Raw genomic sequence first — 17836 nt, forward strand, 5'->3', positions numbered from 1 at the left:
GTTGGCCTATTCCAGATGTTAACTTGGAGCAATCATAGTTAACTGTACGTTCAGAAATGTTTTTTTTATTAGCTATTATGTAAGAGACAGTACATGCATAAAAAAACCCACTTTAATTCATTCGTATATTGTTATGTCTGGCCGAGGCACCGCGTTTTTGGACATAGACATAAAAACCTAGATGCGCTGAGAGAAACGTCGGCGCGGCCGCCATTTTGAGGCGGGCGACCATTGGAAATCCTTTTTAATGCATCCTGTAAAAACACATCAATTGACATATTTTGCATGCATCAAAAATAAAATAAATATGTACATGTTTATTGAGAATTTTTCAAAGAACTTCATGACGGAAATAGGCTTTTTAGTTACCAATGAAGTTTCACTTGCTAAATTGTATCTTGCTGTTATGTATAGGTGTATTAATACCCATTTGCTGAACATCGGTTGTTAGTCATGTGAAATAGTACCCTAGTAGATGGTTTTAACCCCTTCATCTCTTGTTTGATTTGGTGCACCGTTACCTTCCCAATATGGCGACCACGAGACGTATCGCCGCGCTCTGATTCTATACAACAGTTTCTATGTTAACAGATCTGTGATCTCGCTGGGTTACGACGTTATTCTTCCGGTGTCAAAGTGTAGCTCATCGGTCATTGACGGAGCGAGCATCAAGCATCTACCAAAAACCGAGAAGAAACGGCCCAAAGCAATGGTTAGTCTTACACGATACAACTATTGTGGCCCAATCATTTTTTTATTTGGTTTACATTGTGATATTGTCACGTGCTCTGTCGTCCAGCTGACGTCTCGAGCACAGGTGTGCACGTCTAGTGAGCGTCCGCGGAGTGTAGTGGTCGCAATCAGCGTTGAAAAAAACAGTAACATTCAGCGTTATTTGATGCTATAATATAACAGCGTTATAGGACGATACGATGGCGTTGGGCCGTGGGCTCTACTACAAACTAATATGCACGGGAAAAACAACGTGATCGTTTTGGGGTTTGCTCTGTGGCCTGACGTGGACTAGGCAGAAAATAGGTCACGCATCCAGTTTCTCACAATGACTCAGGACGAGAATCAAATTCGTAATTTAAATATGTAATTCTCGCTTTAGTTTGCATGGTCTCTCTCTCCAAGTCAGACTTGGTACCCTGGATGACTGTAAAACAAATGATGCGTGGTTATCAGTTTCCAATAATAATCGTTGTTGTGTTTGCAGTCGCACACCATCCTGTTGGTACAGCCCACCAAGCGGCCCGAAGGGCGGACGTACGCAGACTATGAATCCGTCAACGAGTGTATGGAAGGTGAGCAAGGCATCAACACTGGCGAGGATAGGGGTTCAAGATTCCAGGTTGAAGGTCTGCTGTAAGAGGAATCTTGTTAAATGGAGTATAAATGTACCTGTGGCCAGTGGTGTAGTCTATTTTATTTTAGTGGGTATACTATGATGATTCCCTCCCAGCCTCGTACAAACCCGTCCCACCGGTACGTGTACGTGTGTGGCGCTTATGGGGTGTCGCACTACACTCACCAACGCAGGGGTCTACAACCCGCTGATTTAAGAGTATAACGATTATCAACAATCATGGAAAGCTGAGTAGGTTTATCAGTTTTAATAACAGTATGAACAAATAGAACACAAAAATGACAAGTTGTCCTTTGTATATTGTATATCTATGGTAGCAATAGCACATGCTAAACAAGGACAAAATCTACTCAAAATAATTTAATGAACTGTTTACAACCATGGCTAACCAGTGCATGAGAAGGAGATGACAGGAGACTAATGTTTCACTCTTTCAATTGCTCTAATTGAGCTCTTACTGTTGTTATCTAACATACCATACAGTAATTGAATTGTGTAAAAGTGTGAAATTACTGCACCTTAAAAATGACCATGAATTAGCTACTCTCATTTGCATAGTGATTAACATTATGAATTTCAATTGTGTATACAAACTGTATGTTGGCTGACATTTACCTACCTTTTTTCCCTCCACTCTAACCAAGGATGCCTGTTTTTAAATTCCCTAGCCTGACACCCAGTCTGAAAGGCTGACCAGGGGTTCTCATCTAAAAGTAACAAGGAGATATAAAGTGGGATTAAAACATTATCTTCTGTTGACTACTTGTTATGTGGTTTACACATTAATATGGGAGGACTGGACACACACACACACACACACGCACACGCGCACACACACACGCGAGAAGGAGGGGCTCGGCCCGCCAACTAACGTGCAGAGATGCAGGGGCAGCTTCGCGCTTCGTAACAGAGACAGGGCAGAGCGCGAGCGCGCAGGGGGAATTTTATGAATGGTGAATGTAGGAGAAAACTTCCCCTGCTTAAAGTATTTTATTGCAGTTATACCCAACCGGTATTTGCGAAAAAATAAACACAGAAGTGAAAGATCTGTCACAAGACGATTGATACGTATCCGTGCACATATTTAAGTGGGTATACGCAAATCCTGGTGCGTTCCTAGTGGGTATACCTGCGTATCACGTAGACTACACCACTGCCTGTGGCTACACAAAGCATTTTAAAACGAGTGCCTCACATTCGCCCGTTCATGAGGCCCATTCATAGATGGACCGCGGGGTCAGCCATGCAGCAGTTGGGCATCTTGCCTGGAGGCGCCAGGGATTGAGCTAGTTTTTAGCCGTTCTAAGGGCCATTCCTTTTTCACCCAACAGCCGTCTTGGTTCCATTCAGAACAGAGTTTGTTTAGCGGTTTGACCCAATATGGCCGCTGGGGGAATGACGGCAAGAGGAACCAAAGCATTTACACTGAAGACTTATTCTTAAGACTTATAGGTGTATGTTGGCAGTAACAGCTGTAAGAGGGTTAACCGGCGTGTTGTGTTTCCAGGGGTGTGTAAGATGTACGAGGAGCATCTGAAGAGGATGAACCCCAGCAGCCCGTCGATAACCTACGACATCAGCCAGCTGTTCGACTTCATCGACGACCTCGCTGACCTCAGCTGTTTGGTGTAAGTGGCTGTGACGATCACCATCACCGTGTTGTCTAGCAGACGCTTTCAACCAAAGCGATGTGCACAGATATAAGTTTTGAGGTATATCTATCTGCGCGTATGTTTGCCGATATGAAAACTTTAGAAATAGTTTTGATTAATAGATGGAGTTCCATGTTTATATATGCTACTTTGGTGGTTGAACCACTCCCCAAGTTAAGTGCCTGGGGGTTGTCGCCATGACACCAATTCCTAACATTCATGAATTTATCTATTTTATATTGCTGGGAAAACAAGATTTCGCCAAAATCTCAAATTTCTTTTTTTTTGTGTTGCATTTGAACACATCAATCATAAAACTGAGCCGACCTGAAGACGTCACATTTGACACTGTTAGCTACTTTTTTTTAAGCTAACTAGCTCTATATTTTAACATGTATTTAGAAACCGGATTACTATTTTTAAATGACGGGACTTTCTACACCGTCCGGTTGTGTGATTACTACCACTGCTTTGAATGACTGTTAATGCACACGGTGCCGACTCCGAGCCTGTCTGCACACCGTCTGCAGCAGCAGCAGCTGACCCAAAGACAGTGAAGGTACAACACTTTTATGTAGGCCTACAGTCCAGTGTTAAGATATGACGAAAATACAAGCTGTGGTCACTCACACTAAAGCTCGCTGTGGGTGTGCATGAACCAACTTACGAGTGACGCATTAATCGCGCGACTCAACGAATCGATGACCAAATTCGTTGACAACGCTTTTAGTAATCGATTTTTATCGATTTGTTGTTGCAGCCCTAATATTACCCCACCAGGTGTGAGTGTGATTAGCCGTTACAAGCCGGGAAAATCTGCCACTTCTGACATCACAAGTGGCCGTGTCCACCTAGATGTATGACGGATAGACTGCAGCAACGTTTGCTGCAATCCACTGGGTAGGCTGGTAGACTGATCTATCCAGCACACATCTAGGTGGACACGCCCACTTGTGATGTCAGAAGAGGCCGATTTCCTAAACGCTTGTAACGGCTAATCGCTCTCACCTGGTGGTATAATATGTCACTCTTAAGTGTAGACCCTGAGAGTTTGTGTGCAACCTGAAGACTGATGTCTGTCTGTCTTCCCCCCCCCCCCCTCTCCAGGTACCGTGCCGACACCCAGACCTACCAGCCCTACAACAAGGACTGGATCAAGGAGAAGATCTACGTCCTGCTGCGGCGACAGGCACAGCAGGCGGGGAAGTGAGACCGGAGACTGATTCGGGACCGGGGTCTGGGTGGGGGTGGGGGGTGGGGGCGGGCTGAAACGTTGTTGTAATAAAATGCGTTATTTTCCTATCTGTCACATGTCAAAGGGATGGGTGGTTTGTTTTGCATGGGGAACAGCGTTTATTTTCTATGACGATGTCCGGGTTATAAATAAAGAATTGCTTTAAAAAAACTGATTGTTAAAGCGTTTTTCTCTTTCCTAAGGAGCTTTAGAGGCCATCAATTGTAACCCAACTTTATGGATGTCTGAGGGAATCACAACTCCACCGGGATGTTTCATCTCTATTGCCATGGTTACCTGTCCGAATTCAACCAACATCTGGATTAAGCTGAACCAAAGTCATTGGTTGTGAGAGATCAATGTTTAACAACCATAACAAAGCGATTGAAGTAGTTTCTTGCCTGCTAAATTGACTTGCAGATGCAGATTTATTTTATATGGATGGCGTTTATCTGCGATGTTTCTGGATGAGCGACTACTTTGATGTGCGGTCTAACTGGGACCGTCAAACAAAAGTCGCTCAAAGCTATTGAAATGATACTCTTCTTGAAATGTCGATTTCCCATTGGAAGTGGTCTCAGAAAACGCTTTTTCCATTATCCGTTGACTGAAATATTTGTATATTCTTTTTTTTAATAAAACTGAACAATCGCCTCTTCACTGGGGGGAGTAGGCCTACATCCTGGAGTAAAATATGATTGTACTGCTCTAGCTGCGATGGAAGAGCGGGCATATTTGAAGTGTATGTGGGTGCGTGCGTGTGGTATCGCGACAGCAGCTGTGCACATTGCTCCTCACTATATCCACCTTTGTGTTGCGCTCGGCGCCCCGTCTGTTTCTCACACCCTCCCACCCCTCCCACCCCACCCTCAGCCCCCTCACCCCCCTCTCATCACCCTACCCCGCCTCCTCCTCTTAGCATGTGAAAGGACCAGTGAGTGAGAATCGATGGCGCAGAGGGCCGCTTGACAGCACAATAAACCACAAAGACGGAGCGGTGAGTTGTTTTGTTGTCGGATTCGCGGAGCGGCTTTGAGGCGACGCGCGACGCGACGCGTGGGTCTGCGGGCGCAGGACGGGGACATTTACCCTGGCGTCTTTTGTTATTGCGTTCGGGCTTACAGCGGGCATCAGTTGCCGTGGTCCCCCCTCTCCCTCTAGCTCTCCTCAAAACAAGGAGGACCACCACCCGCACCCCCCCTCCTCCCAGGCATCGCTCGGGACATTATTTTTAGATGAACACACGTTCCCCTAACGAATGGACTATATTTAGACCCTCTGCGCGTGTGTGTGTGTGTGTGTGTGTTTGTGTTTACCGAGCGCCGTGACGGAGAAACAATGTGCATGTGCTGCCGCGGGTTTGGACGAGGGTCTGACCGCATCTTCCGACGGGCGATGCGGTACCTTAATGCGGTCGACTTGGGCTGTGAAACAAAACAAATGTCAGGGGCAGCGGTGAGGAAAGCTTTCCTTCCCTTCCCACGGAGCTCCCCTGGAAACCCAGCGAGACGGAGTGTGTTATTCTAATTGGCTGGTTTCATGCGTCGGGGGTTTTGCATGAGTGTTTACCTCGACCTGATGTTGCTGGTGGTGGTGGAGGCATCTGGACAGCTGCGGCCAGCAGACATGCCTCCAGGTCTGTCTGTGTCCCGTCCTCCCCAAACTGTAGTTTCATTAAAATATTCAATAAAATCCGGTATTAACGTCATCATTGATAACGATTGGGTCTGTCATAAGAAAACGCGATAGAAAGTTCTCGGATTAAGCTTATTATTATTACGCCCCCCTGCCCCCCAGACTGAAATAATATATTGATCTTACGGATCTCTGTGTAACTGAACTGTGTTTCTGACGACCTCAGACGACCCTGCAGACCACAGGTGCTGAGCCCGGTCGTAGTTGACTCCTCCTCCATCACCTCCGCCCTCCCACGCCGCAAGATCACCGCGATGCCCCGACGGAGACGTCTGGACCCGGAGAGCCGTCACCTCGCCGCTGTGATACCCGGCCAGAGCTTCCCATGACACCGCAGCGAGAACGCAGCTCCACCGCTCTGCATGGGGTCTCCTACAACACATGAAGTGGGTTCAGAAAAAGATCAAACAAAACATCATAATGGATATTTGATGTATTTTAGAAGGATTGTGATGAATTTACTTAAATTAATTGCTCTGTGCTAATTGCTAAGTAAAAACGCCTGCCATCGTTCTAATGTCCGTGTTCCTCATTGGAATAAGTGGAGATGTTTGCTTGAGTTTCTGGCCCTGGTGTACCAACCTGTCCTGCTATAGGGAAGGTAGAGATCAGTCCGACGCCCAGCGGAAAGGTCCTGGGTTCGATCCCTCCTTAAAGACAAGCAGCTGAATCCTTTGTAGGTTGCCTAATACTGGGCCATCTGTAAACCCAACAGTAAATAGTAATAAGTATGCTTGTGTCGTGTGCGTTTCAGTTGACATGGACGATGAAGATGGGACATGCCTGTTTGACGTCTTGTGGTGAGTCTGGGTCGAGGCTGTTCCGGGATGTTCCGGGTTCTTCTAAAATTGTCCCCATCCATTGCTGTTAATGTCACGTCAGTTCCCGGGCGCCAAACTCTACGTCACACCGGGGGGATGAACCGGCGACCCCAGGATCAGCAGTGACGAGTGAGGTCCACCCTGGAGGACACCGGGACCTGTATCATAAATATCCTGGAGTCTATGTTCTGTGTCTCGCTGGGACTGTGGACACAGCAACTCATACAACAGAGGGGCAATTTCTTTGTATCTTAATTTAACGTACATTACATTTCTGGTAAACATATCTAACTCGGGTCATCCATTCATCTTTATATTCATCGATCCACCCGTATGTAACGCTGTCGGTCCGTCTCTCTGACCTGGTCTTGTTCTGTCTGTCCGTCCGTCCGTCCGTCCGTCTGAACGGGTCTGCTTTTGACCTTTCTAGTGACCCCCAGGCCCTGAACGACTTCCTCCATGGGACCAATGAGGTGAGAGAACCATACCGCTATCGTTTTATTAATAGTATACACAAGGTAGCGCTTTAATAAACGCCCACTCTCTATCATAGCACTAGACACAGCATGGAAGTATTGTTGTATTTCGGGACAGACTCACACACACACTTTTTTTGTGTATTTGGGGACCTTCCCTTAAACGCTGCTCTCTCTCCAGCTGCAGTCTGAGGACCTGCTCATCTCCTCGTCTTCCGGGGAGCCCTCCCTCTTCACAGACCCTCCGGTGAGTGGAGCGCACACACACACACACACACACACACACACACACACACACACACACACACACACACACACACACAAACACACACACGGATACACTGCATGCACAAACACAATCGCACACCCAGGTACACTGCATCCACCCAGAAACACACACAAGTTACACAACGCATGCACACTAACACAGACGCACCCTGGTACAAGCACATGGGTACACTGCATACACAGAAGCACACACACACACACACAGGCAGTCACATCGGGGAACTCACACGGGGGAACACACAGGAGTACATTGCGCACACAGGCACATATGGGCTCAGACACACAGGCACACCCTTAGAGAGTGATTCACTGGCAGCATCTGTGCAGGTAACGGCTAAACCATGCCAATTAGCAATCAGATGATGTGAACCCCCCCCACCTCCTCCTCCTCCTCCCCCCCCCAGAGCCCAGTCTCCTTGCTGGGAGATGACAGGGACTCCTCAGACACGCCTCCTCCGGGCTGCGTGGACCTCTCCTTCCTGGAGGAGGCTCTGCTCTCCTCCCCAGAGGGGTCCCGGGAGGAGGTGCGGCAGGAGGTGGGAGACCACCGAACCCCAGACGATGAGGACGAGGACGTGGGCAGAGGAGGAGGGGAGGAGGACGAGGACGAGGAGGAGGAGGAGGTGCAGGACGGGATGGCTTGTGACATTCTGCAGCAGAGTCTCCAGGAGGCGGACATCACAGAGCAGACCCTGGCCCTGGGGGCCGACCTGGTCCACCCTGGAGACGGCCTGTCCCTGTACGCCCCCGCCCCTTTCCTGCTCCCGCCGCTGGCCCCGCCGTTCCTCCCCAAGCCTCACACCCTGCCCAGGGACACCCAGTCGGCCGTGGAGCCCCCCCACCCCTCCCTGCTGGCGGTGGGGCCCGGCTGTCCCTCCCTGAGGCCGACCGGTCCACCCCAGCTCATAGGACTCCTGCCTGGGAGCGTGTTCCCCACCCCACCCCCGGAGAGCTCCTTCTCCCTCAGCCCGGCCCAGGCCTCCGGCATGATCATCCACAAGGCCATGCCCAGCCTGACCGGCCGCCACCTGACGGGCCCGGGCCTGAGGGCGGCCACCGCCGCCTCTACCCCTGGCATCCTCCTGCATAGAGCCCCCCTCCACATCCAGCCCAAACTGCCCGTCAGCATCCAGCCCCGATTGGTTCAGATCAGTCCCAAGCCGTCGGGGCAGAAATCCCAACAGGGTCTCACCTTTGTCCCTGGGACTCCCTCGTCTAATATCTTGCTGTCCCAGGCGGGGTCGAAGGCTCCGCCTCCACAGCAGCAGCAGCAGCAGCAGCAGCAGGCAAACCAGCACCTCAGCAAGCCCCTCAGTCTGCAGCTGGTCAACCAGGGTGGCTCCTTCGTGCTCCAGCCCCAGGGACTCTTCCAAGGCCAGAACCAGTTCCTCCTCCCGGGCCAGTGTCCCGTCACCATCGCCCAGCAGGCCGGCGCGGCGGGACCCATTCTGACCTCCAGCCACCAGGGGTCCTCGGTCCACGGCGCCGACCGGCCCCACATCCTCACGCTTCCCCACAGGCAGCTCAACTTCAGCCCCGTCTTCACCAGCCCCAGCGGGCAGCTCTCCCTCCGCCAGGCCACCGTGCTCTCTGGGTCTCTGCAGCTCCAGTCAGCGGCCCCTACCGTCTTCCAGATGCCGGCGCACCTCGCCGGGGCCTACAACCCGGGGGGGCAGGGCCAGCGGGCCACTTTGGTCCACAACTCTGCCCTGGGGAACCACATCACGTTGATCAACAGCTCCGGGATGCTGCCCCCCGACCTGACCTCCATCTCCATCCTGAACGGCTCTCAGCTGGTGCACGGTATTCCCTTCGCGGCCCCGGCCCCGAGCCTGCAGGCCGGGGTCCCCGAGGGACAGCTGAACCTCCAGCAGGCCTCGGTCGTGGTTCTGGCCGACCGCACGCTTCCTGAAGAGAGGGTCCATCCAGAAGAGACCTTCCACCAACTGTCCCAGGTAGGTTCCCTGGAGGTTAAGATGAACCATCAGATTGAAGGGAAGTAGGCCTAGTATTGTTAATACACCTTAATATTGAATTCACCAAACTTGGGTGATAGGATCACGCCTTCCTCTTTGTGTCCTTGAAGGCCTTCCGACCGGTCGTCCATCACGTCTCCGTCAAGCCCCCCTCTCCCCCGGTGGTCACTGTTCTCCAGGCCCCAGCGGGAGACCCTCTGGTCCCAGACTTGGTCCCCCAGCTCCCCAAACCCCTGCTGCCCCAAACAGACATGAGCCAAGAGGTGGAGGAGCTAGACCACTCCACGGTTACCAACCAGGCCTTGATACAACTCCAACAGGTCAGAGGTCACCGTGCGATTTGCTGGGTGATGAACGGGTTGGATGATGTAGGGCTGGGATTTTTTGGTTGATCGATGTCCTCGTTGATGCATGTATTGGGTAATGTAACGAGTCATTGACCCATGGGGTGATCTTCCTACACTATTAAGTAATATCATGTCATCTCATACATGCATCATACGTGAACAAAGGTCACATTCCAAAGAGCCCCCTTGGGACTCAGATGGTGTGGATGGGGAAATTGAAACCAAGATACGCCACCTGTTAACCCTCTACCCCTCTATTTGCATGACTTTGTCTCCTCTGCAGCAAGCACTTAGCTCTCATCCCATCATACCTTCTGAGCTCCTGATGGGAGCTCTGCCAGTCGAGCCGATGCATTCCCTTGATTCTACTTCAGACAATGAGAGAGAGGCTCTGTCCCAGATACAGTCCTCCATGGCCCAGGCTGACACCCTTGCTTCACTCGTGGACGGATGTGTGGAGCTCTCCCCCCTCCCGCCTGACTCTGAGGAAGCCCTTGAACACCGCTCGTCCCGCCCTGTACAGGAGACACCAAACACAGCATCAGCCAGCTTCTCACCAATCAACCAGGGGGCTCCATCTCAACCAGAGACTCCCCCGGCCCCAGTACCAGGTCACCAGCCTCAGCCCCTAATCCAGCCCCCGGTTCTGCAGGCCTCCCTTCCTCTGATGCAGAACTTTGACTTGGTTCCTCAAACCCAGTCTGAAATCCAACCCCAGGCCCATGTCTTAGAAGCCTTTGTGTCCAACATCCAAACCCAGGCCTCAGTGCCTCACGCCCATCCCGAGTTGGTGGTCCTGGACCAGGACCAGGTCTTCAACCTGTCCCAGCACCAGCATCACCCCACGTACCAGCAGCATGACGCCCTGGTCACGCCCGCCAGCCTCTCCAGCGGGGCAGAAGAACCAGCGGTCGAACAGCACTCACTAAGCAGTAGGTTGCATCACTTCCTGTAACCTGAACATCACCCAATCGGTTTCTCCCAGTTCAACTTCTAGCCTGTTCAAACCGCATGTTCATTCCACTTTCTCGCTGGTGTCCCCTGCTCAGAGCCAGCAGCTGCCTTGGTCTTAGAGGGTCCAGAGTTTTCCCTTGATGTCCCCCCGCCGTCTCTAATGACCCAGGCCCTGGGGAGCCTCGGACCCTTGGATCACCTGGAGGTCCTTCAGGAACCTTCCCTTCAGCCTGAGGATCAGGTGAGGCATGGAGACGGACCATTGAAGCCAAATCCTTCAATTGATCATTAGATCCATCATTGTTTTATTAAATACGTTATACAAGTAGTCAATAGTCCACAACAAACTTAACGAAAGATTTCAAATAACTAAATCTACAGAGGGTTTGTTATTGCAAAAATTATTTGCTTCCTACTTGTAACAGACCATCCATCTCAACACATTTGTTTGCTTACCAGAATACGTCGTATCTGTCCGACTACAAGACGGACCTGGGCTCTCCCCCGCTGACGTCCTCTGGGCTGTCGACCTTCTCGGGCCAGCTGGCAGAACATGTGGAGCAGGTGATGGAGGACCGACCCACCCCTGCAATGCGACGGCTCAGGTACGCGGCCATGCCTGGCAGTCGCAGGTACTACACAATACCACAGCAGCACAACTTTACAACAGATTACTTCCGCAGAGTAGACGTTGCCGTTTGAACCCGGAAGAGAATGTCATTTAGTTTGTGTTCAGTGCGTGGGTTACCAGGGGCGGAGGGGGGGGGAGTTTAGGGGGGCCTCAGGGGAAGGATAGGTTCTGGGCGTTTTACTCTCATAGGAAAGGTTCTTGTTTTGATCCCCCCGTATCCTCAGCCTAGCGGAGTTAGTCATCCTTGAGCAAGATGCCCTCAGCCTACCTGCTCAGTATGGACTCGTTGAATTCAGGGCCCAATCCCATTTCTACCCCTTACCCCTTCCCCTTACCCCTCCCCCTTGTTTTGAAGGGGTAAGGGGAAGGGGTAAGGGGTAGAAATGGGATTGGGCCTTAGCCGAAACCCCAAGTGTCTGATACTTACCCCAAGTGTCTGATAAATGAGTAAAAACAAGGTAGCAGTTGTGGTCTGGCCTTGGCCCAGTGAGACCGGCGAATGGTTAGTGTTGATGAGTGTTTGATCCTGTTTTCGGTAGAGACGCACAGCCCTGTGACTCCCCTGGCTCCTCGCCACACAACATCCCTCGGGCTCCATAAAAGTGATTGACATCCAGCAGCACTGGGAACGGGGAGGGCTGTTGTAAACTATCACGTTTCCTCTCATTACCATCACCGTCGGCACCTGGCCAATCATGGGCCTTTCTTCCCTGTTCTGAGATTGTCAGGCCCACCGAAAGCACTCCCAGCAGAATTGACCACACCCACTTCCTGAAGATGGATGCATAAGGGGCTGTGCCAATCAGGTGTTTGTGTGTGGGGGGGGAGAGGGTACTACTCGAAGCCCAGTAGTACCTCCTCCCTCCCCCAGCAGTAACTCCTCCCCCCCCCCGTTCCCGTGGTTTCCATGGTAACTCCTCCCTCCCAGTTCCCATGGTTTCCGTGGTAACTCCTCCCTCCCAGTTCCCCGGGTTACCGGTTAACTCCTCCCTCCCCGTTGCCATGGTTTTCGTCGTAACTCCTCCCTCCCAGTTCTCCGGGTTCCCAGTAGTAACTCCTCCCTCCCTTTTCCCCAGGTTCGAGAACCAGCAGCTCCGGGACCGGGCGGCGATCCAGACCCCCTACACCCACACGTCCTTCACCACGCTGGGGGAGGCCGTGGGCCGCCTGCTCCCCTACCACGCCTGCGCCGGCCCCCTACCCTCCCGGGACCACTTCCACCTGGGTCAGCAGGGTCTTTGGGTCTCCTCCAGGGATTCTGACTTCTTTATTGACACGTTGAAGTCATTAGAACCCTCCCTCCTGTTTTAGAAATGTCACACAGGCAGCATTGGCTGCACCTTAGACATCAGACCGTTCCAGTGATAGTTTGATTACTTTACTGAAAAAGTCAGACCCAGATTGATTCGTTTTGGGACTGAACTAGCAGACTGGAAATTGCCGATAACACCGCCTCAGTCTTTGTTCCACTTGATGACTCCAGCGTAATGAAGTCTCTCTCTCTCTCTCTCTCTCTCCCTCTCCCTCTCTCTAGTGGACCAGGAGTTTGACTCTGTGTCCGGGTTTCTTCTGAAGCGAACCAAAGACATGGTCAACAAATACCGACAGCTGCTGGTGGCGGAGGCTCAGGTGAGACAGCGCTGCCTCTTCAACACTGTAAGATAAACGCCTGGGGACCGTTTGAACCAAGTGGCCGCCCCCCCATGGGGCATCGGCCTCCACTCCCCTAGCGTGAGCTCACCGTCTGCTCCCCCTCTGGGGGTCCCACAGCAGGACAGTCCCTCGGCTGAGATGGTGATGCTGGAGCGGCTCTTCCTGCAGGCCGAGCGCTTCGCTCTGGGGGAGGACCGGCGACGTGCTCGCAGAGACCCAGGTGAGCCCCCGGAGAGGACCCTGGGAATCAGACCCTGGGGAACCGGACCCTGGGGAACCCGCCCCTGGGAACCAGCCCCTGGGGAACCAGACCCTAGGAACCGGACCCTAGGAACCGGACCCTGGGGAACCGGACCCTGGGGAACCAGACCCTAGGGAACCAGACCCTGGGGAACCAGACCCTGGGAAACCAGACCCTGGGGAACCAGACCCTGGGTGAAGGGTTCATGTCATGCCACCAGGTGTGGGTGTGATAGGCTGGTACAAGCCGTTTGAAAATCATTCCCTGTGCCAACGTGACTTCACCAGTGGGCGTGTCCACCTAGATGTGTGCTGGATAGATCATTCTACCAGCCTACCCAGTGGACTGTAGCAAACGTTGCTCATTTATCCTTTATATATCTGGGTGGACCCGCCCACATGTGATGTCACTATGGCACAGGGAAGGAATGCTTGAACCAGCTAATCACAGCTTCACCTGGTGGCATGACACGAGCCCTTTAAGGGTGCAAGTGAAACCATCTTGACACGTCTTGATATGTCTGCCTTCAGCCGTCTGACAGAGGGTGGAGTCATAAGGCGAGGCTGATGATGACCCTCCACCTCTGTAGTCCCCGTGGGGTCCGTCTGACACCAGCTGTTGCTTCTGTTCCAGAGTCCTTCATCGCAGCCCTGACCGGTCCAGCCTCTGCGCCGGGCGGCCCCTCCGGCCCCCTCCCCAGACAGTCCCCCCCGCCCACCTGGCCCCGCCTGTCGGACCGCCCCCCCGGTCTGAAGACCTACCGCTCCAGCTCCAGGGGGGGCCTCCGGCTCACCATCAAGCACGAGTCCGGGTCCCGCAAGGTGGTCCGCCACTCCGCCTGCGACCCGGCGCGCAAACGGAACCACGCCGGCCTGCTGACCAATGGCGGCGCTGACTCTATGAGGGGGCGGGACAAGGAGGCACCAGGAGAGGCCCCGCCTCCACGGCCTCTGAACGGCAAAGGGATATCCAACGGAGCTCCGCCCCTTAAAGCCCCCGGGCCGCCCCCGCCCGTCAGTAAGGCCGCTGAACCCCGGACCGCCCCCGAGGTGAAGCCCGCGGGTCCGATCGCCGTCAAAGAGCCGCGGCCCGTCTCGCCGCCTCGTGATGTCAACCCATGCGTGAAACGCTATAGGCCGGAGGTGCCTCTGTGGGCGGAGCTAAGGGCCAGCCCTGCGGCCTCGCCGCGCCAGGAGGACAACGTGTTGACTGAACATCTCCAGAGCGCCATCGACAGCATCCTGGAGCTCCAGCGTCTTCAGGGGCCCAGCGGGGCCCAGTCCAGGGCACCGCTGGGCCCCTCCCTGGACCAGGCCCTCACCGGCATCCTGGATGGGAAACCAGTGAGGTAGCCTGACCGGGGGGGGGGGGGGGGTCGTGGCAGGATGACCCCCACCAGCAGGCCCATGTCATCGTGGGGGTCTCCACCACGCGGGTTTCCACCGCGGGGGGTTTCCATCGCGGGGGGTTTCCAGCGTGGGGGTCTCCAGCGTGGGGGTCTCTCGTGAACAAGGGCCCCACTGTACTAAAGAGAGGCGTGCTTCCCTTTACAGCGGCGGACCGACTCGGCGTCGGCGCCCTGAAACAGAGCGGCCAGAGCCAGACGAGATTGACGAGATTACGCTCCTAGTTGACCGATCGTGACGCACAGTGGGCGGTCTCTGTATGGGCGGGGTCTAGAGAGACACCGGGACCCAGATGCAACGCAGACGACAGCACTATCTACGGTAAATAGATGTTAGATACTTCGTTTTGGTGTACATGTTTGTGGAAACAAAGTTCTACTTGAACAGGCTCTACAGTTCCAGTGGTAGTTCATAACTTCACCACAGGCCACCGTCATCAGCATATAGTATTTAAATATTAGTGAGCAGAACCGACACGCGTGGCGTAGACAAACGATTCACTCGTTTTTTTAATAAGATTCCTTTAAAATGTGAACTCTACTTTGCATAGTGCCAAGCTTCCAGGGTGTTTATTTTGATGATCCGTGCCAAGCGTGTTTTAAAAACCGTGTTGTGGCGAGGAAGACGGAGAAATGCAGTAGGTTAGTGTGTGTGTGTGTGTGTGTGTGTGCGTGCGCGTGCGTACCTGAAATATTTATATATTTACTTATCTTTGACTTGCGTGCCTGAACTTAGGGTGTGATTTGAGGTGGTTGAGTTTGTCCGTGATTTTGTAACCCCCCCCCCCCCCCGCCCCCTGGTGGCCGCGGCTGATCTTGAATTCAGCGGGCTCCATTTTGTCTTCATGGAGTGAACCCCAAAGAATACGTGAGCTTCTTTCTAAAATCACCAGCAAATGACAGCATTGTCCCTTCCTCTCCCTCCCTCGCTGTCAACGGACGGACGTGAGATAGGCCAGACGAGAGATAGTTGTAGTTTGATGTCCGTGTTTTGAGAAAGACCAAGAAAGTAGCATTACGTTTTATCACGCAAGCAATAAAGGGGGGGGGGGGGGGGGGGGGGGAGAGAGAGCAGCGACGGCGCTTAAGAAATGGAGGGAAATCGTCATGTGACAAACACAAGGGAACTGTGTGTTTGTGGGTTTTCTATCATTTGGTGCCCATGTATTTCAGTAAAGGTCAAATACTGTGTCTCTTAGGCAGTACCCTGGGTTCAGGGGTCACAGAACAGGTCACCACAACAGTAAGACCAGCAGTCAGTTGGGAAGTCGAGAAACCAAGCAAGGATATGCAGTCACTTTGGTAGTTTTAATATTCATTTCCGATGTATGACAATACTTTGACTGCAACATACAGCCTTTGACCAAAAAAGACCGTAATTAAGACAATATCACAATTTAACATTATATTTAATATTATTTATTTGCAGCAGTTGCCCAATGTGCTTGGTTGTATTTCGAAGCGATGTTTTGCAATGTTTTACATGACATTGACAATCTGTTGGTTCTCTCCTGTGTAAAAAGGTGGATCCTGTCCAAGGGAGATGTTAATCCCTTAGTCATAGAAAGATGATTTGCTTAAGAAGTGCCAAACCTTATTAGGAAATTTGAGCAAAAGGTTCTCAGAAAATGGAATGAATCTTTCCATTCGCTGTCAAATCTAAATCTAAATTTGATGTATTATGAAGTAAAAGTGTCAAATTCTTGCTTTTTGGAGACAACTTTAAGGTTAAATGTAGTGTTCAGAATATGCCTTACTTAAATCGACTATGTCTTTAGAGATTAAGATTAATGTTTTAAATACTTCGATAACATTATTCTACCGCGTGGTTTATGAAATGTGAAACATTTGAACCAAACGTACCCCTTCACTTGATAGTGATTTAGGGACGTGACAAAAGGCCTTCTCATTCCTTATCATGTCGCTCTGTCCTTAAACTACTTGTTTTTTTTCTGTTCTAAAGCTGGGATGATCAAAGTTGCTCAATAATATGCAGTAAGGTTAGTGTTGTGGGTGGGAGGGAGCGTGGCTAAGGTGTGGGGGCGTGGCTAAGGAGTGACGACTAACGAGGTCACTCAATCAGCAATGTCATTCAGAACGCGCGTTATAACGCCGTCGTCGACGGTAACACTTACTTCGAAGGAGATGGGACATTTAATAGAATGAAAGACATACTTACAAACCTAACACTATCGAAAAATTTGTCGCATAAAAGTGCATCACTATTCTAACTAATGTAAATTCTACTTTAGAGAAGTGGCCGTTTGTGGGTATGTGATCTGCATGTGATATTTCGGGCGAACGTCGTCCAGGACTTAATCAGCGCGTAGTACTACTTTGAGGTTTGTTTTTATTTGTGACTGAACTGTGAACCGAGGGAGGCAACCTCCCCAATTCAACTCCAGATACAAACCATTCGACTGACGTATTGTTCCAATGCCAAATTCAAGAGGCCTTAATTCAGCAAAACCAGATTGTAAGAAAAAAATTCAACTAAAGACTGCTTTGACGTGAAAGTCACGAATGATTCATATATTAAATATTAAAACCACTTTTCTACTCATTTTTTACAGACTATTTATTTAACTGTGATTTTGTAAGAAATAAAAACATTAAATGGGAAACATTGTCGGTTGCATTTTTCCTTCAATTAACGAACAGAAGATTCAAGGAATTCAGCAGAACAGAAAAGATCTCCATGGAATACTTGATGTTCTGAACTATGACGTTGTGTACATTTAAACATGTTTTGTAAAATAAATTCAGAATACATTTCAGTGCCCTTCATTGTATCTATCGAACTAAGGACTTTCCTGGTGTGAATACGTCCTTTGACAACATAAAAGATTTATAATATTAAATCCTTTGCTGGTTGAGACCGGTACAGAGACATTATAAAGGTGTGATATGCCACTAGGTGTGTGATTAACCATTACAAGCAGTTTGAAACTCCATCTCTTCCTGTGTTTTAGTGATATCCCAAGTGGGCTTGTCAATCCAGAATGTATGATAGTTAAGCAACAATTGGTACAGTCCACTCTGTAGGCTGGTACTGATCCACCCAGCCTACATCTAGGTGGACACGCCCACTTGT

General features: G+C 51.1%; 2 protein-coding genes across 2 annotated transcripts; both read left to right on the forward strand.

The window, feature by feature from the left end:
- Positions 1-588: 588 nt before the first annotated feature.
- LOC115544096 (enhancer of rudimentary homolog) lies at positions 589-4427 on the forward strand. The gene is made up of 4 exons (XM_030356909.1): positions 589-712; positions 1220-1307; positions 2877-2997; positions 4129-4427. The coding sequence occupies exons 1-4, from the start codon at positions 710-712 to the stop codon at positions 4229-4231; spliced, it is 315 nt and encodes a 104-aa protein (XP_030212769.1). The 5' UTR covers positions 589-709; the 3' UTR covers positions 4232-4427.
- A 735-nt stretch (positions 4428-5162) lies between these two features.
- On the forward strand, positions 5163-14689 carry si:ch211-168d23.3 (BRD4-interacting chromatin-remodeling complex-associated protein). The gene is made up of 14 exons (XM_030357136.1): positions 5163-5252; positions 6117-6336; positions 6705-6750; positions 7202-7244; positions 7429-7494; positions 7940-9490; positions 9622-9831; positions 10142-10790; positions 10908-11053; positions 11272-11417; positions 12520-12668; positions 12978-13072; positions 13214-13316; positions 13971-14689. Exons 3-14 carry the CDS (start codon positions 6710-6712, stop codon positions 14687-14689), a joined length of 3918 nt encoding a protein of 1305 aa, XP_030212996.1. The 5' UTR covers positions 5163-5252; positions 6117-6336; positions 6705-6709.
- The last annotated feature ends 3147 nt before the right edge of the window (positions 14690-17836 follow it).

Source organism: Gadus morhua, chromosome 5 (assembly GCF_902167405.1).
Source record: "Gadus morhua chromosome 5, gadMor3.0, whole genome shotgun sequence".
NCBI lineage: Eukaryota > Metazoa > Chordata > Actinopteri > Gadiformes > Gadidae > Gadus > Gadus morhua.